Source organism: Gymnodraco acuticeps, unplaced genomic scaffold, assembly GCF_902827175.1.
Source record: "Gymnodraco acuticeps unplaced genomic scaffold, fGymAcu1.1, whole genome shotgun sequence".
Taxonomy (NCBI): Eukaryota; Metazoa; Chordata; class Actinopteri; order Perciformes; family Bathydraconidae; genus Gymnodraco; species Gymnodraco acuticeps.
The window spans coordinates 120132-145721 of record NW_022991706.1 but is presented as its reverse complement, the minus strand read 5'-3'; the positions used below and the strand labels follow the sequence as shown (position 1 = coordinate 145721).

Genomic DNA, 25590 nt, shown 5'->3' with positions numbered 1-25590 from the left:
CTAAACACCTCACTATTTATCCATCTGTGGCCATGTGTGTTTCCTTCGAACTGCTGATTACAGCACAGCCAAATGTGTTGCAATGGCATTCTGAAAGTACATTCAATCTATTAAAAGAGGGACACTAGTGTTTTGATGCATAATTGTTACACTAACTGTAACTTTATTATATGCAAATGCATATGTTTTCAGTCAATACTGTGCGGCTTTAATGTGAAATTACCAAGTAGAAGGAAATGTATTGGCTATAGAACTGTGATCTCTATTTTTGGGATGTTTTAATTGTAATGGTACTCTGTTGCATTTCATATAGATATTTATTCAGTCTATATTTGATATTGAATACAGTACTGTTTGCTTCACACGCTACCATTAACAACTGTAACTAAAGGCAGTGTTTAAGGTAAATGTATTTTAGGCTGTAAAGTTTTCTGTGTTATTTCAACTCACTGATTTGCACTTTGATGCTTTGTAATTACTGTCTGTGCAGATGTTGCAATCCTATACACAATAAAGTTTCTGTTCGTTAAAGGGAAACCAAACTGTGTTCTCTGCTATTCTGAAAACATTACATTTAGCTGACGCTTTTATCCAAAGCGACTTACAATAAGTGCGTTCGACCGAAAACAGAACAATTACATTTTATATTACTAATCTTTACTTATATTTGTACGTTTGATTTGTGCATGCGTTTGGCCGTATATATGTGTTCCTGTTTTTATTTGTCATCAATGGGCATGTTTTGTTGTTTTTTTAAATGTAACTGCATGTTTTTAGGTGACCCTATGATGGAGTTATTAAATGCATGATGGAGTTTAGTAAAGATTAACTAAATGTAATGTTGATTTAAGATGTCCGGTTACATTGACAATTCTTTGGAGCTTGAGTTTTCCACTGTTAGCACTGAGCTGCTCCATTAGAGCTACAGTGCCTTCTAAGGAGTAATTACAAATAAATTGAGATGTGTTTTATGCTCAATAGCCATGGTGTCCAATCAAAGACAAACAATTCATTATTATTTGATAATCATAATACCGAATCCACACACTGAGAGGATAATTAATACACCGGACGTCTGCAGCTGTGTTAAGTTAGCTAGCTGAACTATTACAGGAAATAAGAGAGTTTTGTCTTTAAATTCACAAGGGCACCAAAATGTCTAGAACCGGCCCTGCATTCATGTGCAAAAAGAAAGAAAAAAGTAAGTGGAACCAACACATTATGGAGAGTGTACTGCTGAATAGGAAGTCTATGAAATATATGAATTTACTCAAAAGAGTACAGTTCATGGTATGTTTTCATTAAATCGTCCACTTATAATAATAATATGGAAGCCAATTAATAATAATAAAAAGTCATTACCAAAACAAACTATTCCTCAAATTACGAATTAGTATCTCAAATTAATGAGACATTTTCTTAACATTTAATTTGGATTTTCCAAGCCACTTATCATCTTGGCTTTTGGATAACGCAATGGTTGTTAATCATGGGTTTTATTTTTTAAAGTTGTGACCGGAAACGCCACTGTTTACATCGGATTTACTTGACACTGCTGAGGAGAGCTGGAGGGGAAAAAAGGGAAAAAAGCGAAGAAAAAAAGGCATATTTGAGGGGCGGATTTGGACAAAGTTTCCCAACTGTCCCGACCCGAGGAGGCTCCGGGGGGGTTGCAGGGGAATCCATTTGACCGGTAATTAACACTGGAGTTATTAGTCGGCTGTTAATGAAGTGTTATTTTCAGTGTGTCTGAAAGCGCCTTCGTCCCGACCGCCGGAAGTCTGCATGAAGCTGCGTCTCCTACAGAGTCGACGGCGTTTTTTTTCACTCTTGGTTTTTTTTTATTCGAGACTTTTTTTCTCTTTTTTTCTTTTCTCTGAGCGAGATGAGCAGGGAGTGAGGAATGGAGGCGTAGAGAGGAAGAGTGTTTGTGTTTACTTAGCAGCAAGCTAGTTAAGCATATGATTATACAGGCCTCCTTGTTGCAAAGCAAGCCAGCGAACAAAAGCAGAACATTAATGGAGGCGAGTTAGCTAGCTCCCCTTGTCTTGTTGCGTTAACCAGCTAACGCCATGTTTGTTTATAACCCAGATAGCTCATTACGCCTTTGGCAGCTGGTTAGCTGCAGTGTGACTCATCTATGCTGGGTGCTTCGCAAAGGGTTCCCACGTTTAACCGTGTTATGACAAATTAGTATTTACATGATTTCCTCTATCACTGCTAACGCAAGCTAGCAGTTGTGTAGCCAGCTAGTGCCCCTCATCAAACATGGCTCTCAGAGCACTGAAACATTGACTTTGTATTACACTTATGATGTTATGTAAATTAACTACACCCTGTTGGAACTCATTTAATTTTCCTTATAGCTTGCCATATTATTTATTTAAAGGTTGTGCATCTGGGGAGGGGAGAAAGGGCTCATGAAGACAACCTAAAACATGCATTGAGTTATGTTTTGCATGTATTATACTGTTACCTCAGGTGTTTCAGAGTTTATTTTATTAGTCTATAACGTTATGTTAAAAGTGTAATTGTCATGGGCCTATGCTCCCTTCAATGTCCTAACATATACAAGTTATTGTTAAAAGTTATACATTTAAATATCAGTTCAGCTTTACTAACATGTTATTACACGCTTGCTTTTCTTGGCATGTTAGCACAATGGCTATGCATGGCATTCACAATCTTCACCTGCAGACAGAAAATCATACCTCGGAACTTCTTTAACTATTGGTCTGTAACAGTAGCAAAGTATGTGGAAATAAAGTGCAAATGCATGCTAAAATAGAACAATGAAACTATGAAACTTCCTTCCTTGTGCTACAGAAAACATGTTGCCTATGTGTCAGTGGGAGATGATCGGGAAACAGAAGATCAGAGGTTTGATAATGGAAAGATAGACAGTAGTCTTTCAAACACTCCGTTTTGTCTCAAACAAACATGTGCACTCTTAGAAGGGATGACACTTTCAACACATACTGTAAGAGCATCTAGTTTGGAAGAACAAGCCTCTCTGTTACCTTTTTCTGTCAATAAATGGTTATAACATTTTGGCACAGCATTGGGTTGCATTCCAAAACTAGACACATTAACACTGATGAAGCAACCACTCTAATATTGTGTTATGTGTTATTAGCAATGCAAACTGTAAGAAACTAGTGAGGAAGTGCATGGACTGTGTTGCAGAACATTATCAAAGACTGATTATTGTTAATTCTTTCTCAACTCTTGCCTCTTCTATCCTCCTGTAGATGTTTATTTTTGTTGTATATATCCATCCCCGCGCGGTTGAACATCTTTGCCTGATTCCTTTCACATCCTCTTCTCTGTTAACCTGATTAAATATTTCACAAAAGCAACAAATCTAACAGCGTTATCCTAAAAGCATTCCCTTTAACATTCAGTTGTGTAACAGCCATCTTACACGTTCAGCTGGGATCCCTATGAGCAATAATTGCCTGCATATCAAAGTGGCTGATTCAACAGCCACAACACAAATGTTGTATCTGATGACTAGTCCGAGTGACACTGACCCTGAAACTTGTTCGATGAGTCATCCAAAGAAGGAGAGGATTTATGAAAAGGAAACAAACCAAGATGATTGAAATGCAGCAATGCATGGTCTCGTTTCACGCGGAAAAAACAGAAGCATAGGTAGAAGGAGGAAGAGGAGGAGGACGGGTGTTTTCTAAGTGTGTTGCTTTTTAATTACAGAAATAATGGACGATTCCCATTTCAACTCATCATACTTTTGGTCTCCCGTCCACACTGTACAAGGACAGGTAGAGACAACCTTATTGTCCTGAAATACACATGATAGCATGGTGGTGTGTGCTATCGAAACATACCCCGGAAGCAATTATGACATTTGTGGAAATTCTTTAAACATTACATGACACCAAACAATGATTTGACCCTGAACATTTAGTAAATAACACCACCTAATAAAGCTCGCCTAGTTGGTGAAGTTGGTTTAATCTCACACAAAAGCTGTTTGAATATTCTTGATATGTGAAGGGTTCACTTGATCACTCCTGTCCTCACCTCTTCATCCTCTCCTTACCTTTGTTCAATCTTCTCTCACGTTGACTTCTTCTCCACACATGGATCCAACTCATTATTATTTCCTCATTATCCACCTTCCTTCCCTTTTCTCATCTTGCTTTCGTTGTTCCACCATCACCCATTTTTGTTGTCGTACTTTTATTACCTCACCCTTTTTCCTTGCTGTCTATATCACCTCCTTTTGCTACTGTTTTCCCATCCTCTTATCCTCCTCCATCCTTGTGTTTTCCCTTCCATCCTTTCCTCCTCCTCCTCTTCTGTCCTTTCCCATGTCCATCTCATTTCATTATGCCTGACCTCCCGTCTTCCTACACATGGCCCCTTCTTTTCCTCACCTCTTATCACTTCTCACGGTCTTTCTCATCTCCCATGGCATGTAACTCTTCATTTTCCTACCTGTTCTCACTTCCTCACCCCTCCCACACTTTCTTCCCATCCTCCTTTTCTACCTCTTACCCCCAACCCGCCCCTCTACTCATCCCTCTCTAGATCGAGAACGCCATGTTCCTGAACAAGGCGAAGGAGCAGGTGGGTCACGAGAAGGCCAATGCGTCCTCCTTCCAACACACTTCTGCCACCTCCACCTCCTCCCCCCACTACCCCATGGCGGTGCTTGCCACCCCGGGCTCAGTGGACGCAGGGTCCGGGGTGCGGTTGGTCCCCAAACAGGAAGGAGGTGGCGGAGCAGCAGGGGGAGGTGGTGGCAGCCTTGGGATGAGTGCGCTGGGTGGACACCTGCACCAGGCACACACCCAGAACATCACCGTCGTGCCTGTGTCCTCTACAGGAATCATGACTGCAGGTGAGTGGGCTGCACTTATTTACATTTCTGTATCCTCTCTTTATATGTGTTTGTTGGTATCACTTTAAAAATGTGTTCATATGAGTCACTATGTATATTTAACTGCAGCTGCTAGAAATCTTTATGTGAATAGTTTTCTATGTAATCTTAATTGTCTCTTCGTCTTCAATTAGGGCTTCACAAATAATCGATATTGATAAGGACTAGTAGAATTTTCAAATTCCAGTATGCGCCATATTAGTTAAAAGGCTAAATAAATGAAAATACCATTCCAAATTAAAGAGGCCCTATTATGCACATTTTCAAAGTTTCATATTTGTTTTTTGTGCCTCTTCTTTGACATGTCTCCATGCTTTAATGTTCAAAAAGCTCTTTATTTTTCTCATACTGCCTGTGCTGCAGCACCTCTTCTTACCCTCTGTCTGAAACCAGAGCCCAGTCTGCTCTGATTGGTTGTGTGGACAGCTCTGTGGTGATTAGTAAAATGCTTAGAGATGTCCCGCCCCTTAGCCTATCATGTCAGTGTTTGAGCGTTAGCCAATAGAAGGGTGAGTGTTCGTAATGATGTCAGTATGTGGCGAATAAAAGAGTCCAATGGAAGCGTGTCAGGCAGGGGTGGAGTGTGTGGGACAAAAACTCCCTTTGGAGGGAACTTAGGGATTTTAGCCTTTGCAGGCCATTTACATGCACCAAAACCTTTATACCCAAAAATCACAACAGGGCCCCTTTAAAGGCATTATAGATTAAAATACCATTCTGTATTGGGATTTAGCTTGAGACTCCCGGCATACAAATCATATTCTACAGATTTAAGAAAAAATCTTTGTTTAGTACGGATACAAATTAAAGCATGATAATTTTGACATATTTACAATGATAATTTCCTCTAATATCGCGAATCATATCGCAATTGCAATATCAGTCAAACCATTGCAATTAGTTATATTTTCCAAATCCTGCTGCCCTATACTACTTGACTCTTAGTATGAATGGTAACCTAATGTAAAATGTTTGTTTGGGAGGCGTGTGGTGCAGTGGGTTGTGCGTTGATGTTGGGGTCAGGGAAGCACAGGTTCAAACCCCACTGCAGTCAGCATGTCGTTGTGTCCCTGGGCAAGACACTTCACCCCAAATTGCATTGTAATGTAATGTAATGTTTGGACCAATAACAACATCACCGTTTCTCTTCTCCTCTCAGCGGGGTTAGTGTTCACCACCCCTCAAAGCACTCTGGTCCCCACCTCCTCCACCCAGTCATTTGTTGCCGGACACCCCACTGCCACCACCATGATCGTATCTGCATTGCACCAATCAAACGCAGGTAAAACGAGGCCGCAGTTCCCCGTCACTTCAGTCATTTGGTTAATGGTCATGTTTAATCAAACTGCAGTTAAAGGTTTACGAATTGATTGAGGAATATAGAAGCTTTGTCAGCAATGTCTTACAGTACAGTCCTCTCAGTAAAACTGGCAGCCAAAACCTGCCTACTGTAAACATTTTTGGCCACCATGTAGTGGAGCAAATGGGACTGACCAACAAGGGCACCATGACACAAACTGAAGATATTGCATATATATTGATATTACGCTGCAAGTAAAACTTTGTCGAGAGGCACTTCCTACTGTAAATGCTTTTAAAGGTATGCTACGATTAGCCCTTCATGAAACATGTAACTGTTTTACCTGATGCTATTGCTGATGTGATTATGCTTCTTGCCACTGCACAAATGGCCTTCTGTATTTATATTTGAATTGTATGTTTTTTGTTTAATGCCCTTGTTTTATGTTGAAACTTGTTGTGTGCCGTGTTGGTCAGGACTCCCTGGAAGAAGAGATCTTGTATCTCAATGGGACATTCCTGGATAAATAAAGGATAAATAAAAAATTAAAAAAAATAAAAAATATTTCTTAATCTATTCCTGAGATTAGTTAGTTAGGCTAGAAACACAAACATCAACTTCCTGTTTTTGACCCACCATGCATTCCTTTCCTTTCTTTCTACACTTTTCTCTTGTTTCCAGACAAGAAGGAGGACATTGCTGTCCCCCCCGCGGTCGTCATGCAGATGCCATCAAAGCGAGGCAGAAAGAACAAACAGATGATGGACAGAATGGCTGGAGTGGGGAGGGTCCTCCCTCCAGGAAGTGATGCATTAATATTGGCACACCTTGCAGCTGGTGGACAGGTGAATGGAATTATATCTTAATAATATTTTGTCTTTAGCAGTAACTGATTTTCTAGTTGATTGTCAGTGTAACATGCTGTTATTGTGTTAGCACCACAATGCTGATCCATATGACCTGTCAAATGATGAGGACGAACACACCAACAAAGATGGCCCTAAATCATACAGGTAATGGAAAAACAATGAGATTACAGAAAAGTATTATCCTTTGTGGCGTCACCAGCTTTTTATGCCCATTTAGAGCAGGTCATCTTTAATAACAGACATTATCGTCTGTATTTTTAAGCCTACACCCAACCCTGAATTAAACCTGCTTCCTTGTCTCTGTTACTGCTCACTTGTCCAGGTGTCGGATGTGTGCAGTGACGTTCTTCAGCAAGTCAGACATGCAGATCCACTCCAAGTCCCACACGGAGGCCAAGCCCCACAAGTGCCCCCACTGCTCCAAGTCGTTTGCCAACTCCAGCTACCTGTCCCAGCACATCCGCATCCACAGCGGGGCCAAGCCCTACTCCTGCACCTACTGCCAGAAAACATTCAGGCAGCTCAGTCACCTCCAGCAGCACACACGGTACTGGACAGAGTGTGCGTGTGTGTGTGCGTGCGTGCCTGCTTTGCATGTGGTCTCTGTTGTTAAAGCATGTGTCAGTGTGGTCCTGTGTGTGGGGACTGATGAAGGAAAGGGTGGTGGGTTGGGAATGTGCCAGGGTCTTTTGGTAGAGTGTTGCCAGCGTAAAAAGCTCTACGCCTCTAAACGAGCAACACGTGTACCAACTCAAATGTAATAGCGGTTATTAGCTTGTTTTTTTACTTTATTTATCAATTAAGACCAATTCCTTTCTGGTAAGTGGTAATTGTCAGGACAGGAAGCCAGCTTCGTCATTAATTGATCAGTTACTTTGATCACTTACAAGTCAAATTTTATTTTATTTATTTATTCATTTATTTAACAGGGACAGTGCACATTAATTAACATTGCTGTAATTGTGCCAGAGTTAGCCAAGAGGCTATTTTTCGTCTGTAGTCCCTGGACAGATTTTACAAGTCAACCTAAAACACATTTCATTTGTGTCATTGCATAATACATACTGGGTGGATGCATGCCACACTGTTCTCTGGAGGAGGTTAACTTACAGTACCAGTTACCAGTGGTGGGAGAAGTACTCAGATTATTTATTATTACTGTAAAAGTAGCAATACTACAGTGTTAACTTAATATATATAATATAAATACTTTAAGTACCACAATATATTTTTAAATGATCCTGCTTATAGTTATTGATGCATTACTTTGTTCATCACTTGTTGCATTGGGTAAAAATGGGGTTTATTACAAATACTTTATATATACTGGGTAACTTAACCTATAATATTTTATAATAATGTATTAGTTGATTTTATTTTGTACTCAAAATCTAAATCTGACAAGTAGCTAGTAACTAAATATGTACACAAATGAAAAGTATTTGAGTAAAACTCAAAAAGGGAGGAACCTTTTTACTGAAGTGCAGTACTTGAATTGATGTACTTAGTTACATTTCACCACTGCCAGTTACTATTAAAAAAAATATCAGTTCGGCTTGGTAGTGTCTGAATGCTGCCTTTTCTTAGCTATGATATTCTATCTGGATCCACCTTTGCTTTTACAATAATAAAAAAACAAATCCCTCTTTTGTTTGAGGCACCTTATAAAGACCTTTCCCTGTCATTTATGCCCCTCGTAAAGTTAAAACATCCCAATTAAAAAGGGCAGTGAAAGTACAATGTTAAAGTAACCCTAAGGAGATTAAAGGCACTGATTACGTTTTATAAATGACAAGATAGAAAGAAAGATAGACATAGAAAGTCAGTCTATTTAAATAACAAGTGCATATTCTTTATTTGAAACAAAACACGTTCCTTATTACCTTTTTCATTCTTTTAATGGACTGCAGACAGCCTATATAGCCTATACACACCCTCGTGATCACATTTACAAAGCAGATAAAGCTGCTATCTCAACATTTAGATGGATTTGACTTGTTACTATCTGTGACCATGTAAGTGATGAAAGCACCCGCTCATGATTTTGACATTACCTGCCTTGTATTTTCATTTCCCTTATTGCGACGTTCTGGCTGTGTGGTTTTCAGGCCATTTTATTTTACATTTTAAACGGGAAGATGCGCTCCACTGGCCTGCCACACATCTTGCATTTGGCAAACATTATATACTGTACACACACTCAAAGCAGAGCACACCAATGGAGAGAGAGAGAGAGAGAGAGAGGAAAGCGTGACTGTGCCTGCTGTATGTTTTTGTTCTGTGTTTTCACAACTCAGACACAGCACAAAGAGCACACTTTCTAATGATCTATGATCCACGCAATCGATATCACAATCTGTTCACTTTACAGCATGATTTGGTTAAACGTGAGCTTTGGTCATGCTGTAGCTAAAGAAATCTCTCGCTTTTCTCTCTCTCTTTCTCTTCCTCACCCCTCCAACCCTGGTGTCCTGTGTTAGAAACCACACGGAGTCCAAGCCCCACAAGTGCCCCCACTGCTCCAAGTCGTTTGCCAACTCCAGCTACCTGTCCCAGCACATCCGCATCCACAGCGGGGCCAAGCCCTACTCCTGCACCTACTGCCAGAAAACATTCAGGCAGCTCAGTCACCTCCAGCAGCACACACGGTACTGGGGTGGGGGGGGGGTTCAATGTCTGCTTGTGTATTTATGTGTGCATTTATGGGAGCAGGTGTGCAGAGAGTTGTGGTTGTGTGCATCTTTTTGGCATTCTTTTGTGTGTTTCGCAGCATCTTATGCCTTGTTGTCAGACGGCTTTGTCACAAAATAGTTGTCTTGATAAATAAAAGCATAGTAAGACATTAAGAGTGGCTTAAAAAGGTCACTGATCAGCTAAAGCAACGACCTGTCTTATGGTTATGTTCTTTTTTGGGTGGCTTTAGAATGTATATTTTTTATAAATGCCACAATTGCATGCCTGAAGATATGTTCTGCCACTTGTTGCCTGTTTGAAAAAGAGTCGTAAGGCAGAGTAGAATAACATTGATGGGGTACAAATAACCACAAAAGTTCTCAAACCCTGTGACGTAATCATTTATAAAGCCACTCACCGAAAGAAGCTACCTTTTTGGGCAGTAGGGAAAGGCAAGAGGTTCACTCTTACCTCCTTTTATAAAGTGCAGTGATAAAGTATTAGTTGTTTTGTAATCAACTAATGGTTTGCTTTACTGTTCTTTCAGGATTCACACCGGTGACCGACCGTACAAGTGTAACCATCCAGGCTGTGAAAAAGCTTTCACTCAGTTGTCCAACCTACAGGTAAATTAAATCACAGGTTTGATCCACGCTACTGATCTGGTCAAATGTCCCCTTGTAAGACCTTTTCTGTAAAATAAATCTGTCTTTAAGGGGTTATAAATGTTTCCAGTGTAACCAAGATCAAGGTAAATATTGTTCTTGGCCCATCTTAAATTACATTTTCTACTGTTTGAATAATACATGTTGAAAAACATCCTCTGATTGTAAAGCCGTGTATTTGAAAATAATCACGTATTCATTTTTCTAAAGTGTATTCCTCTTCCCGCAGTCTCACCGTCGGCAGCACAACAAAGACAAGCCGTTTAAGTGCCACAACTGTAACCGTGGTTACACGGATGCGGCCAGCCTGGAGGTGCACCTGTCCACACACACAGTGAAGCACGCCAAGCTGTTCTCCTGCGGCCTCTGCAACCGATCCTACACCTCGGTGAGCTCTCGGACCCGTCAATCACACATCAGACGTTCAGTGGTTCACACAATGCACACACTCTGGCCTTAGTATGACAAAGAAAATACATCATTATTCAAGATTGATCGAAGATTGTCCTAGTAGGCACATTCATACAAAGACAGAGAAATGCACACATAATGTTTAGAAAAGCATTAAACAAATGGGTAAAATTAATGTAGTAACATTAGCAGCAGCATAAAATGGCCCGCTACATTAAGTGCTCTAGGTATATTAAAAACATCCGAATCAGAAAAAACGTTATTAGTTACACAGCGGAGACATTTTCTTTTTTTTAGTCAGTTTATTGAACATGTCAGAAACAAAAACATACAACAATAATATATATATATATATATTCTCTTTTTTTTCTTTTTTCTTTTCTCACTCAAATTAATAATTATAACAAAGAAAACAAATAATAACAAAAACAAATAATTCTCAGATAGTCTGTCATGTTCAACAGGGGCAAGAAGAAGCTTAAAAAAAACTGTTCTGGTCCTACCCCCTCTAGCATATATTTTTCTTATAAATAAAACATTAGGTCATCGTCATCAGTGACATGTTTGTCTTGTTAATTTGTTTGCTTTTTGTTTTTTTACAAAACAATCAGAAATAAATTACTTTTACAATTACAAGAAATAACAACAAATGGGATTTTACAGGTCTTGCTCATAACCATTAATGATTTGACTCCTAAATAATACTTTCAGTTTAGATAGACTTGTATAATATTTCAGTGCATCATTACAGTTATTCCACAGACTAACACCTTTTGACGAGATGCAATGAAGTTTGGCATTTGTTCGTACGGGTGGTTTTTTGAAAATGCAGTTTCCTCTCAACATGTGCATGCTTTCTCTCCGTGGGAAAAGTCCCTGGATATTATGAGGTAATTGTTGATTTGCGGCTTTGAATATCATTTGAATAGTTTTATAGTCAACCAGGTCTTGTAGTTTTAGTGTTTTTAGTTTGATGAATAATGTATTTGTAGGTTCTCTGTACGTAGTTTTATGTATAACTCGTATGGCTCTTTTTTGCAGGATGAAGATAGGATGTGTATTTGTTTTATATGTGTTCCCCCAAACTTCCACACAATACATCATGTATGGAAGTATGAAGGAGCAGTACAGCATAAACAAAGAAGCTTGATTAATTAGGTATTTGGCTTTATTCAGAATTGCTATTGATTTGGATATTTTGGCTTTGATATAGCTTATATGTGGTTTCCAACTTAATTTATTGTCTATGATTACTCCAAGGAATTTTATTTCCGATACTCTTTCTAATTGGACGCCATTTATAGTGAGTTTCTTCTATGTATTGGTCGATCGATTCCCAAATATTATGAGTTTGGTTTAGCTTGCGTTCAATGTTAATTTATTTTTGGTCAAACCAGATCTTCATCCTGCTCAGTTCCTTCTCCATTGTGACCAATAGCTGTTCTAAATCGTCCCCACAGCAGAGTAGACTTGTGTCGTCTGCAAAAAGAATGGTTTTAATAATTTTTGATACTTCACATATATTGTTAATATACAGAATAAATAGTAATGGCCCCAAGACTGAGCCCTGAAGCACCCCACATGTAACCTGCAGTAGTTGTGATTTATGGCTTTGTAGTTCAACGTACTGTTCCCTGTTATGTAGGTAGCTGGATAGCCATGATAGTGCAACACCTCTAATGCCATATCTCTGTAGTTTTTTAATTAATAATTCATGGTCAACCGTGTCAAATGCGTTTTTAAGGTCCAGAAATATCCCTATTGCATATTCTTTCTTTTCTATTGCCTTAGTAATGTGTTCCATCAATTCTATAACTGCAAATGATGTAGTTCTGTTTGCTCTGAAACCATATTGTTGTTCATAGAGTATGTTATGTTTGGTGATGAAGTCATTTAGTCTTGTATAGTAGATTTTTTCCAGTATTTTAGAAAACTGTGAGAGCAATGAAATTGGTCTATAGTTTGACAGTACATATTTATCTCCAGATTTATGTATTGGTATGACTTTAGCAGTTTTCATTTTATTTGGAAATACACCGGTTTGTATTGACTGATTACAGATGTGAGTTAGTGGTTTACATTCAATAATGTTTTTAACTGTATACATGTCAATATCATGACAGTCTGTAGACCTTTTACTCTTAAGTTTTTTAACTGTATCAATAATTTCATTTTCATCAGTCCCTCTTAAGAATATAGTTTCCTTCACATATATATCTTTACTTTCAACATTTAAATTCTTACAGCAAAGTAGACAGTTTAGATAAAAAGCTAAATAAATAATAGACTAAGATGTTGAATTAGGGGGCAATCACGTTAATACAAAAAGTCAAATAAGTACCCATCCAAACTTGAAAAGATATAAGTCGCATTATACAGGTAAGTGAACAAATAAAATAATATATGATGTCGCATCCAAAAAATACATGAATTAAATGCAAATGAGTATATGCTGCACGGTGTTACATCACAGAAGTGTTTTTGCAAGGCAAGGCAAGTTTATTTATATAGCACCTTTCAACACAAGACAATTCAAAGTGCTTTACAAAAAATTAAAAAGAAAAAATAATAAAATAAACATTAAAAGAAAAAATACATGGATAAAAGTTATAGTGCAGTTTAAGATATGAATAGTTCAATTAAAAGCAGCGGCAAAAAGAAAGGTCTTCAGCCTGGATTTAAAAGTAGTCAGAGTTGCAGCGGACCTGCAGGTTTCTGGGAGTTTGTTCCAGATATTTGGAGCATAATAACTGAACGCTGCTTCTCCATGTTTAGTTCTGACTCTGGGGACAGAAAGCTGACCAGTCCCTGAAGACCTGAGAGATCTGGATGGTTCATAATTTAGCAGGAGGTCAGAAATGTATCCTGGGCCTAAACCATTCAGTGCTTTATAAACCAGCAGCAGTATTTTTGAAATCTATTCTTTGACACACAGGAAGCCAGTGTAAAGACTTCAGAACAGGAGTGATGTGATCCACTTTCTTAGTGTTAGTGAGGACTCGAGCAGCTGCGTTCTGAATTAGCTGCAGCTTCCTAATAGATTTTTTAGTGAGACCTGTGAAGACACCATTACAGTAGTCCATTCTACTGAAGATAAAAGCATGGACAAGTTTTTCCAAATCCTGCTGTGACATTATTCTTTTAATCCTAGATATATTCTTTAGGTGATAGTAGGCTGATTTAGTAACAGTTTTAATGTGACTGTTGAAACTCAGGTCAGAGTCCATGACTACACCTAGATTTCTGGCTTTATCTGTTGTTTTGAACATTGCACACTGAAGCTCAGCGCTAACTTTTATACGTTCTGCCTTGGCTCCAAAAACCATTACCTCAGTTTTATCTTTGTTTAATTGGAGAAAGTTCTGACACATCCAGTCATTGATTTGTTCAATGCACTTACTCAGTGTTTGAATTGGAGCATAGTCTCCTGGTGAAATTGTTATGTAAATTTGTGTGTCATCCGCATAGCAATGGTAACTTATTTTGTTGTTTTTCATTATCTGAGCCAGTGGTAGCATGTACATGTTAAAGAGAAGAGGCCCCAAGATGGAGCCTTGAGGTACCCCACATGTCATATTTGTCAACTCAGATGTGTATTTACCTATAGAAACAAAGTTGTTTCTGTCCTTTAAGTAGGATTCAAACCAATTTAGAACTGTTTCCGAAAGTCCCACCCAGTTTTCCAGTCGGTCTAGTAATATGTTGTGGTCAACAGTGTCAAACGCAGCACTGAGATCTAATAATACTAACACTGAAGTTCTGCCACTGTCTGTGTTTAAGTGGATGTCATTAAAGACCTTTACAAGAGCAGTCTCAGTGCTGTGGTTTGGACGAAAGCCTGACTGGAACACATCGAAACAGTTATTTAAATGCAAGAAATTACTCAACTGTTGAAAAACAACTTTTTCAATGATTTTACCTAGAAATGGGAGGTTTGATATGGGCCTGTAATTGTTCATTACTGAAGCATCTAGATTATTCTTTTTTAAGAGCGGTTTAATGACTGCAGTTTTCAGGGCCTGTGGAAAAATACCTGAGTGAAGAGATTTGTTTACTATATGAAGTAGATCTGAGGCCATGCAACGAAAAACATCTTTGAAAAATCCTGTTGGAATAATATCAAGGCAGCAAGAGGAGGATTTCAGAAGTTGAATAATGTCCTCTAGGTTTTTATCATTAATCTGATGGAATTGTGTCATGGTGTTTGAATTGATATTAGGTGGACATAGGGACAACACATTTGCTGTACCTGATGCAGAGGCACTGACTGCTTGTCTGATTTTCTGAATTTTGTCAGTGAAGAAGGAGGCAAAATCATTGCAGGCCCTGGTGGATAGAAACTCAGAGGCTTCTGACACTGGGGGTAGTTAGTCTGTCGACGGTAGCAAACAAGGCACATGCATTGTTTTTGTTTTTGGTAATGATGTCAGAGAAGAAAGACATCATTTGCAGTCTAAAGTAGTGCAGTAGAATCCAGGAATAACAATATTTAATTGTACAAAAAGAAAAAATCCCTTTTTTGAACACTATGTTGAACCTGATAAGTGTTGTGCAGTGCTTTGCTTGTGATGTTAAGGAGGCACACAACTTCAGGACAGGTGCTTTCAGAAGGAAGACAATTATAAAGAGTAAGAGATGTCCTTTAAAAATTGAAGGCCCTTATTTTGCAGTCTACCCAAAGAGAGAGTTTACAGGAATTACAGGCTTGGAGGTTTGTAATAGCTGTGCCGTCATGTCTTGTACTTTTCTCTCTCTCCAACTCCAGGAAACGTATCTAATGAAACACATGAGGAAGCACAACCCCGACCCGCTAACAGTGGCCGCGACATTAGCCGCTCAGCAGGCCCAGGGCCTCACACCGGGAGGGGGCAGGGGCCGGGGCCGTGGCCGAGGGAGAGGGGCTGGAGGTGCAGGCAGAGTGGACCAGCTCCACAGCCAGAACCCCAACAGCCAGAACCCCAACCCTGGAGCTCCAGGCATCTACCAGCAGAGCCAGCAGCCCCCCGAGGCTGTGGTCCAGTGCCCGTTCGACCTGCACCAGTACAAGACAGTGTCAGCCAGCGAGATCCAGTACAAACCGGTCTCTGTGGCAGACCTGCCAGTGGCACACAAAGACCTCTGCCTCACCGTCTCCACCTCAGCCATACAAGTGGAGCACATGAACTCATAGGTCGAGTCTTCACACTTTGAGTAATTACTGATTCCGCATTGTAAAAAGGTCGATATAAAAAACGTAATTTACGTTACGTTTAAAAAACGTAATTGAATTCTATTCACTATTAAGTTCTTCTTTAACAGGAAAAATGGCTATGTTAAATCCCAATGCAATTTTTTCCTTCATTTTAAGAAGCTTTAATGCTGAGTAGAATAATAAATTACTTGTTAGAACACAGATATTTTACAATGTGCTTCTCGATTCCTGAGCCTACTTGTGCCAAGTATCTCTCAGTAGAAATGCTGGTGTTGGACACTGATATAAGCAGTTTATTATTTAGGCTAAAGCCACATTCCTTCAGTTTGTGATAACTTAACCAAAACCTAATCTGAGATCACGTTTGGCTTTTACATCATTATGAATGAAATGGTGATTAAAACCAGACCTGAATTTCTCTAAAGCATGTTTAATCTAATTTCAATGACTCAATGGACTTTTGTAAAACACACCTAATACACTGATCCGAAACCAGCAGTCCTCTGAGGATTTTGATAAAAGAGGCTCACTGGTGTCGCTTCTCTTTTTTTATTGCATTGTTTGCAATGAAGATGTAAAATATCTGTACATTTAAAAATGACACTTCTCTCTGCACGTTTATGGTACAGGGAACGGTGTAATTTTGAGCACATTCAGATCACATTAATCTGAACATTCTGCATTATTTAGTTCAAGCCAAAACAAGGGAGAGAAACAAGACAAACAAAGAAAAAAGACTGTAAGGAAGGACTTATTGAATAAGTGTGGATGGCTTATGAATGACACCTTTTACTGTACATCGAGGTTGGATCGGGAACGCTAAATTGGAACCAGAGAAAAGACCACAACAAAAGAGGGGCTGGACAAGGAAGATGATGAGGTGTTTTATTGGATCAGCCTAAAACCTGGGGCTGAGTTTTGAAGTGTTCACTTTAGAAATCATGAGGGGGGGTTGAAGAACCATTTCCTTGTCTGAGCCCAAAGTATTGAACAAAAGAGACGGGCTGCTTAAGAATGCACTTAATATGAGAAATCTGCAACAAAGTGAGAGAAAAACGGCTCTTGGTGGGGTGGGAGGGGTCAACGAGAAAGCACTTGATGAAGCTTGTACTTCATGTCTATGTTTGTCATTATTGTACTTTTTTTTATATATCATATGTATGTATTTTTCTACCAACAGAGAAACATGTGAACAAACGCTGAGAGAAAGCATAGTGATGCATGAATGTGAAGGGAACAGAGAGACAAGTCCTAACGGAGTGTTTTTGTCCCATTATTTTCTTTTTGTTACCATTCAAAGAAAGTAGTAAAAAAAAGAAGGCCCAACGCAACATAGTCAGTTGTTGGGGAAATAATGATTGTGTGATAAAAATGGCTGACAGGTACTGTTATCTTTTTTTTTTTTTTATAGAACTATTCATACATATTATTACTACTTTCATTATAACTATTTCAAATCTTATCCACATTATTATCAATCTGAGGCATTATGGTATTGCAGTATGCTGTAGATAGAAAATACTTTTTTCATCTGTAAAAGGGAAGTATGTCCTGTGTAAAGAATTTATGGAAACTAAAGGAACTCTTGTTAGCATGTGCCAAACCATTGGCTGCCTCGCAGGTCACATCGATCGTAACTTCAAAAACCTGCCAAATAAAATAATTTCAAGGCCTGAGAAGTTTGGGAATAATTTGATGAGACTATTGGAAATCATTTGATCGAATTATGATGTGTTTGACGACGCAACATTTCCTGCATTTTAAGCCCTGCTCTCCCTTTGCACACGGTGATATTTATTCTAATAAGGATGTAACATAAAATGGTTTAACTAAATGAATATTATAACACTTAATGTGTAGCAATATAGACAAGATTATTGTGGAAACAACAATCTTGTTCACCAATTAGAATTCCTTCAAACTGAGAGTATAGTTTAATGACTAAATTATAGATCTGTGACCTGGGACACTGCTGCCATGTTTTTGTGCACACGCTATCTCTACCCAATCAGAATGCGCAGGCAGCCAGCCTGTAACCGACTGCTTGTCTTCATGTATACTCCTTGTATTTCATTGTGACTTTTTATGAAAAATAACAGATTCTCAATATTCTTGTTAATGTTATTACTGATGCTCCTGATAATAGTACCGTTATTAACTGCCCTCTTATGCTACACTATTGCATACTGTATGCACAATTACACCTCTTGCTCATCTGAACAGACTGTTTCTTCCCTAAAGGAGAATAAAATTCGAAAAACAGTTTATGATGAAAAAAACGCAATTGTCTGATTTCATTTTTCCAACTCCAGACTGTGTACTACTGACAAAAACGTATTATTATGTCATGCATTTTTGAATGTTTTGATCAAACATAAGTTCAAGGTGTCTGAAATATTTTATAATATCTCTAACTCAAACTGTGAACCACACTTATTGTCAAGGAATAATTAATTGATTAGTCAGTTTAGCATACACAATTAGTTTTGTTGTAAAAACATTCGAGCAGCCTTTGGGATTTATAATTATCAACACAATGTTGTAGATCATCTGCTGAGACATTACAGGACAATCAATATGTATTTGAAAAACAGTGGAGTTAATGTGGGTAGATTATACATTAGGATACATTTAATTTAATATTCAATAAGAGATGTTTTGCAGTAGGGGTGGGCGGATCGATCCCAAAATATCGATACTTCCGATATTACGTTACGTTTCAAAATATCGATACTAGAGCCAATAGAATCGATACTTTTATAATTCTATTTTTTCCTCTCCTCTACTCGTCAATTTCATCAAAACTATGTGGAGAGTGCAGACGAACGCTCTACGCTCTTTTCTTCTCTCTCCAGCCTCCACTGCTGTCCTCCTCTCCTCGAGGCTCGCGCACGCGCAGCGCGCTCACTGCCTGAACGCCGATTATCAAGCTGACTGACAGCAGCCAACAGGGCAGGACAGCAGCTATGGAATGCCATTTAAGCCAATATTAAATAAATAAATATATACATAATAATTAAATAAATACATATATATATAAATATGCCTATGAAATAAATTATAAAATAAATAAATTAGGCAATAAATATGTATACATGTACATTTAAATACACATTTATTTATTTCATGGGGCTTTTATTTCATAATGACACATTTATTTATTTCAAGAGACTTGTATTTCATAATGACACATTTATTTATTTCAAGAGACTTGTATTTCATAATGACACATTTATTTATTTAAAGAGACTCGTATTTCATAATGACATATTTATTTATTTCAGATGACTTGTATTTCATAATGACGCGTTTCTTTATTTCAAGAGACTCGTATTTCATAATGGCTTATTTCATGTGACTTGTATTTCATGATGAGACATTTCCATTCCTTATATGCAAATGAACGGGGCGTGGTTAGCTCACAGGTCCAGAGACCCAGACCAAAGCAACAGCACCACACTGACTACTCGAGAAGAGGAAGAAAATGGAGGAGAAGTACTATAAGGCAAACTACTAAATGAAAATAACAACATGGAAGACGTCGGTGGGCTCCAAGACTTAACTGGTTCTTATCTGGTCTTCTCTGGTCTTATCTGGTCCGCCCAATGCTGCTCTTCTGAGAGCAACCGCTCTGACAGCTCTCTCTAGTCTCTACTGGGAAACAGCTAAAAGTCCTTCTGGAGGTAAGCAACGCTACACAATTACACCCAGTCTGAGAGTAAAATATGTCTCGAAGGTTCGTTTTGCTTTCTTACAACGTTAAGTTAATGTTAACGTAACCTTACGTTTGCTAGGAGGCTATCGTTACGAGCTAGCTGTCTTAGCTAACAACAGTTAGCAGCTAACGTTTTCTGCAGTTTGTGTTGCCCCTGAAAAACGTGATGTAGTTATTTAAGGGTATGTTAAATTAACGTTATTTTACAAGTTGAGAGAGTTAAGTTGTGTTTAAAATCGACAATGTAATGCACGTTAGAGGTTTTGTGTTGGACATGAAGTTAGCTAACGTTAGCTAACTCCACCAGGTTAGCATGTTAAGCTGTACTTTTTGTGTCAGCTAGCTTAATACAAAGAGGGGTTTTGTGCTTCATTGCAAACTTTTCTTTGTTAATCTACCTGAAACTGTAGGGACAGTTTGTTTCTACTCAACTATACAGACCATTGTTGAGGAGATGCAAAACATACTGTACATGAGTTGGGTCCAACATATACCTTGAGTAATGTTACTTTGCTGCTAAAAATGAAACATCATTATCAGATGAGGACATCACCAAAGTGTGTGAGCCTGTCAGGGGATTTGATCTGTTCTCTGCATGTCCTAAACACTGCTCTGGTATTACTTATCTTGTAACATGTAATTCTCCCGCTCTTGTCATCTTTCAGGCTTTGCATTTGAACTCCTATGACTGGTTGCGGACTTGAAGGGAACGCCTTCCTGACATCCAGGAAAAAGGTGAGATTATAATACATTTGAATGCCAAAAGCAAGTTATTGTTTTAAACTTTTGAAATATGATTGTTTTGGGGCATTTCAGTTTTATTGGACAGGCAGTAGAGATCTACTGGAAACAGTGGAGAGGGAGGAGATTATATGCAGCATACGGCCCAGCCGGATGGTTGCTGCTCCGTGTGGAACGTGTCCTATCAGGTAAAGCACTTTGGTACCCAGTTATTTATGGTGTTGAGTTTGAATTTAGCTTTTGGAATGTAATTTCCAACTGTGCATTGTAAAGACTGAAAAAACAGCCTCAGGTTAAAGCTTGACATGATTTGGTCTTTTACTTAAGAAGATGTTTGTCCTCCTGTGTTGTCTTATTTCCTTATCTTTCTTTCAGGTGTAACATCTACCAATGGTTGTACATGACAGAGACCTCCTCCACCTCTTTGCTGTCTTACTAGTCAATCCTTCTGACCAGGTCCTTTCCTAAATAGTGGTAAGTTTTACAGTTCAGTGTACGTTAATTTAGTAACTTAATGCTTTACCGCTGTTGAATAAATCCTATATTGCTAGTCATTTTATTAAAACTACGATTTGTAAACTTTTTGATTCCAATTACAATAATCTTTTTGTTATAATTGTAAAACATATCTTAACATCCATCAGCAATCAATACAACAAATCATCCAACACTAAATAGAAGAAATCTGGACCTATTTATTTTTATACAGCAGCATGTTTTGGGACTGCTCATTGATGTCATCAAGAGCCATTGAGTCTACCTTTTGTAGTCGGCCTCTTAGAATGTTTATCATTTCTTTGTCTCTTAACATTCCTATAATAATTAGTTTTTTCCTATAAATATTGTTTTGTTCTTTATTTTTGTTGTGAGAATCACTTTGCAATTATTGTGTAAGTGCTATATAAATAGTTATACTAATATTATTGTTGTTACTATTATTAATAATGTCTTCTTTGTTTTCTTTATTCATCGCTGCAGAAAGGATCATGCCAGCCCACATCAAACACCTGATCAAGAGCTTGTGAACCTCACTGCTGCAGACACCTGTGTGATATTCCACTCTGACTGGAACCCTCAAAATGACCTGCAGGTACAATATATATATATATATATATATATATATCTGCTCTGTCCGTCCTAAAGATAGTTCAATAGGGCTACAACAACAACAGTCTTTCCGTTTAGTCCCTCGGTTCTTTAAGTGTATATTTTCCCATTTAATGCTTAAAAACGTTGAACAGCAGCTGCACATGATGCTCTTTTGACCCCTCTTTTAATTTTGTATTTCAGGCTCAAGCTCGGTGTCATCGTTTTGGCCAGTCTAAGGCGGTGGAGGTGTACCGTCTGATCACTAGAAACTATGAGAGGGAAATGCTGGATAAAGCTAGTCTGAAGCTCGGGCTGGACCGTCCCGTCCTGCAGAGCATGAGTGGCAACAACAACGGGGTGAGAAAAAGAAAATCTGTCATATTTCTAGATGCCAAGTCATCTTTGGGTCAGTCGCTGTTGCAGTACGCTTAGTTTATTTTCAAAAAGAGTTTTCTAAATCCACTTGTGTAAATGTCTCTCTGCGTCGCCTTTAGCCGGTCCAGCAGTTCTCCAAGAAGGAGATCGAGGACCTGCTGAGGAAAGGAGCCTACGCCGCCATCATGGACGAGAACGACAAAGGCAATCGCTTCTGCTAGGAGGACATCGACCAGATCCTGCAGCGAAGAGCCACCATCAACACCATCACCAGGTATGTTCTTAGCAGCACTAGCCACTCGCGCTTTGTGTTGGTAACCAAGTACTTGGTTATTTGAAATGTAATATTGATGATGTAATAATTGAAACTAGGGATGGGTACCGAGCCCCAGTATTAACGGGGCCCCGGGGCTGAATTATTAAAGACCGTGGTACCGTTAACGTCCAATGTTATCAATGTTTTTATCGTTACGGGAGACATTGAAAAAATAGATGTCATATGTATTATATCTACATAAACATTATATTACAGTCTTACTGCAAATCCGTTTCTAATATGCAATAAGACTACAAAGTGCGTCTATGATTTATTTTCGATCTTTCCAATCCAGACGAGATCTCTCTCCCCTGTCGGTGTGCGAGGGGGTGGGGCAGTTTACACACAGAACCTGCTACATGCATGCAACACACACACACACACACACACACACACACACACACACACACACGTGCGCACACAAACACATGGCGGAGAGAACTAAGCGCCCCGAGGGTAGTTATGTTACCCGTCTTGAGCATGGATGTTTAATAAGAACTGGATACAGCATCGGAGGAGGGGCCTCGTTCTTTCCTATGAGAGCTGCTCATTGGCGCATGAAGTCAAAATGGCCCAACTTTTGAGAGAGCGAAACGTCACAGATTACCCGTCATGCCTGGCTGTCAGAGCAGAATAACCCATTTGTGCGCTCACAGAGCATGCGCCCCTTAAGCCCCGCCCCCGCCGAGTACACACTCTCGGCTCACTAGAAAGAATGGAGAGAGAGAATAAATCTAGATTCGGCTTTTAGTGCATTTTACAACTTTAAGAACTTAATGATTCTAGGGCTATACAATAGTTCATACTGGGTAGTTTATTTAGTTTCAAAAAAAGTATCCACCGAGTTACAGACGTCTCTTTCCCAATGTTAGTCAATGGGAAAAAGTATTTCTGGGCCGGTCGACGTCACAGACTGATAAGGAAATTGTAGTACCGCCGTTTGGACACAACGAATATTTTCCTCAGAGTCCGGCACACTTCCTGGGGGCTTGGTCTTGAGGTGGAAAATGCTTGTTGCCAATAGTGCAATAAGAATTTAGCATGTAAGGGCGGTAACACGAACAATTTGTCTAAACATTTAGCAAAAGTGCTCCACATTCAGACGGAGAAATGCACCGGGTTCGACTGTCTTTCTGGTAGCTCTGTAGCCCCATCCACGAGTAACGTTTCCACGTCAGGTATATATTATGTATGCTAGCAGCAACACACAGAGTTAACTCAATGATACAAACATGGGTTAATGATTAGAGGTAACTGAGTTATTTATTTTGTTAAAGTTACAGCTATTCTGTTTGCAGTTCTATCATCACATAATTTAATACGATTTGTTAAAACATTGTTGTGTCTTATTTTCAGTTTGCTTCAAGCAGTGGCTGCACGAGAAAGACGTGGAGGACCAAGAAATGCTGGCCAGATTGGCAAAGACCGGAAGATACATAACAGAGAAGATAATGGATATTAACAAGAAAAAGAAAAAAAGTTTATAATTTCTTTGTTGCTGTTTACATTTTGAATTATATTTGTTATTTTTAAATCAAATGCATCTTTTTTAGATGATATATTTATTTAGATGTAGGTTTTTTTTGTAATATTATTGTATTAAGTATAATTTATTAAATAAAAATACTGTTATGAACACTATACAATGTCTTTATTTTGATAGTTACCAGAATACATTGTATATTTAATACATGCTGGTCTGCTGGTATGCCAGCAGACAAATATTTATAAAGACAGGGTATGGCTGGGGTAGGCTACACCCATACCAAGAAATGGCTTAGCCCCACCATGAAAAATGATGTTAAAGTAAGCAAAATAAAGTCCGCCAACTGGCGCGGAGTAAATTGCACAGACATCAGTTAGTAAGATTGATTTCAGTAGCCACTTGTCTGGAAATACGGAAGACCAGAAACGGTTTTGAAAACTTTTGTCACGTAGTGATCGTCTTCCCAATAGAACATCTTTGATAATGTCTTCTGGCCAATCAGAATCAAGATAACGGCGTGGTGTTGTTGCAGCTTCCCGACGGAGAATACTTTAGCTGTAGTACAGGTAACACATAACTGGTACGCAGGTTATGTGCGTAATCTGAAATGCGTACCGTCACTTGTGTCACAAAGCACATTTGCGTACCGACGTACTTGTGAAGCTTTTCCAGAAGGCGGTTAGATCACCGGACGACAGAGTCGGTCTCCGTGTGCACAGACAGGGCTGCTGTTAACGTCGGTCTGTACAACGGAATTGTGCCAAAATTACGCCAACCGGCTGCGGAGGGAGACTCCTCCCTTCACTGGAGAACTGCGCTAAAACAGCTGATCACAACGTTCACACTCTGTGGTCACAAAGTACTCCACTCCACTAGCGCCCCCCCGTCGACTTTCCTGAAGTTTCTAAGTAAGATAGAAATCAATACGTAATTAATTAAGACCCCACGGTTTGATGATTGATAGGTGCTCTCTTTCATTTTGACACAGACATTTTTTACAATAAACATGTTAAATGAAAGAAGGCGGATATATCCATTTATCTTTCCATTCCCACAACAATATGACATATTTTGGACATAGTTCGAATGGTGATTAATCATGATTAATTATTTTTTAAGCTGTGATTAATCTGATTAAAAATTGTAATCGTTTGACAGCCCTAATTTATTTATTTTTGGATTAGATCATAGATACGTCCATGAGTTAAGAGATGGAATGATATGATGATTCACACTCATGTACAGTAGGTGGCGGTATGCACCTTAAAGTTGTTTGCAATCCGCCAAAAAACCGAGAGAAGAAGAAGTCAACTGGTTTGCCAACGGACAATTTACACCGAAGAAGAAGAAGCGAACATTTCTGGCGGGTGAAATTTAGAGTCAGATTACATGCGATGTCTGACTCTGAGAATTTAGTAGTTTGCCTTATAGTCCTTCTCCTCCATTTTCTTCCTCTTCTCGAGTAGTCAGTGTGGTGCTGTTGCTTTGGTCTGGGTCTCTGGACCTGTGAGCTAACCACGCCCCGTTCATTTGCATATAAGGAATGGAAATGTCTCATCATGAAATACAAGTCACATGAAATAAGCCATTATGAAATACGAGTCTCTTGAAATAAAGAAACGCGTCATTATGAAATACAAGTCATCTGAAATAAATAAATATGTCATTATGAAATACGAGTCTCTTTAAATAAATAAATGTGTCATTATGAAATACAAGTCTCTTGAAATAAATAAATGTGTCATTATGAAATACAAGTCTCTTGAAATAAATAAATGTGTCATTATGAAATAAAAGTCCCATGAAATAAATAAATGTGTATTTAAATGTACATGTATACATATTTATTGCCC

General features: G+C 38.7%; 1 protein-coding gene and 1 long non-coding RNA gene across 7 annotated transcripts; both read left to right on the top strand.

The window, feature by feature from the left end:
* The first annotated feature begins 1530 nt into the window (after nucleotides 1-1530).
* Nucleotides 1531-18294, top strand: znf384a (zinc finger protein 384 a). 6 transcript variants are annotated; one of them, XM_034198898.1, is made up of 12 exons: nucleotides 1531-1693; nucleotides 2827-2880; nucleotides 3715-3782; nucleotides 4555-4867; nucleotides 6066-6188; nucleotides 6888-7051; nucleotides 7143-7219; nucleotides 7398-7622; nucleotides 9556-9723; nucleotides 10296-10374; nucleotides 10643-10801; nucleotides 15590-15994. In XM_034198898.1, exons 2-12 carry the CDS (start codon nucleotides 2832-2834, stop codon nucleotides 15992-15994), a joined length of 1830 nt encoding a protein of 609 aa, XP_034054789.1. In that variant the 5' UTR covers nucleotides 1531-1693; nucleotides 2827-2831. The 6 variants fall into 6 exon arrangements, with proteins under 6 accessions (XP_034054789.1, XP_034054790.1, XP_034054792.1 ...); XM_034198899.1 differs by having other exon boundaries at nucleotides 1542-2733; XM_034198901.1 differs by lacking the exon at nucleotides 2827-2880 and having other exon boundaries at nucleotides 1542-1693; nucleotides 15590-18294.
* A 1180-nt stretch (nucleotides 18295-19474) lies between these two features.
* On the top strand, nucleotides 19475-23822 carry LOC117534673. The gene is made up of 8 exons (XR_004567304.1): nucleotides 19475-19698; nucleotides 20396-20465; nucleotides 20547-20659; nucleotides 20847-20945; nucleotides 21450-21561; nucleotides 21762-21917; nucleotides 22055-22209; nucleotides 23608-23822. It is a non-coding gene; the product is annotated as an uncharacterized LOC117534673 (long non-coding RNA).
* Nucleotides 23823-25590: the final 1768 nt, after the last annotated feature.

Bases quoted from the DNA above. Each gene is read 5' to 3' on its own strand.
- znf384a (XM_034198897.1), top strand. From the start codon at position 2,832: ATGTTGCCTATGTGTCAGTGGGAGATGATCGGGAAACAGAAGATCAGA. The intron at 3,783-4,554 runs GTAGAGACAACC...ATCCCTCTCTAG, and splicing joins TCCACACTGTACAAGGACAG to ATCGAGAACGCCATGTTCCT. The intron at 4,868-6,065 runs GTGAGTGGGCTG...TTCTCCTCTCAG, and splicing joins TACAGGAATCATGACTGCAG to CGGGGTTAGTGTTCACCACC.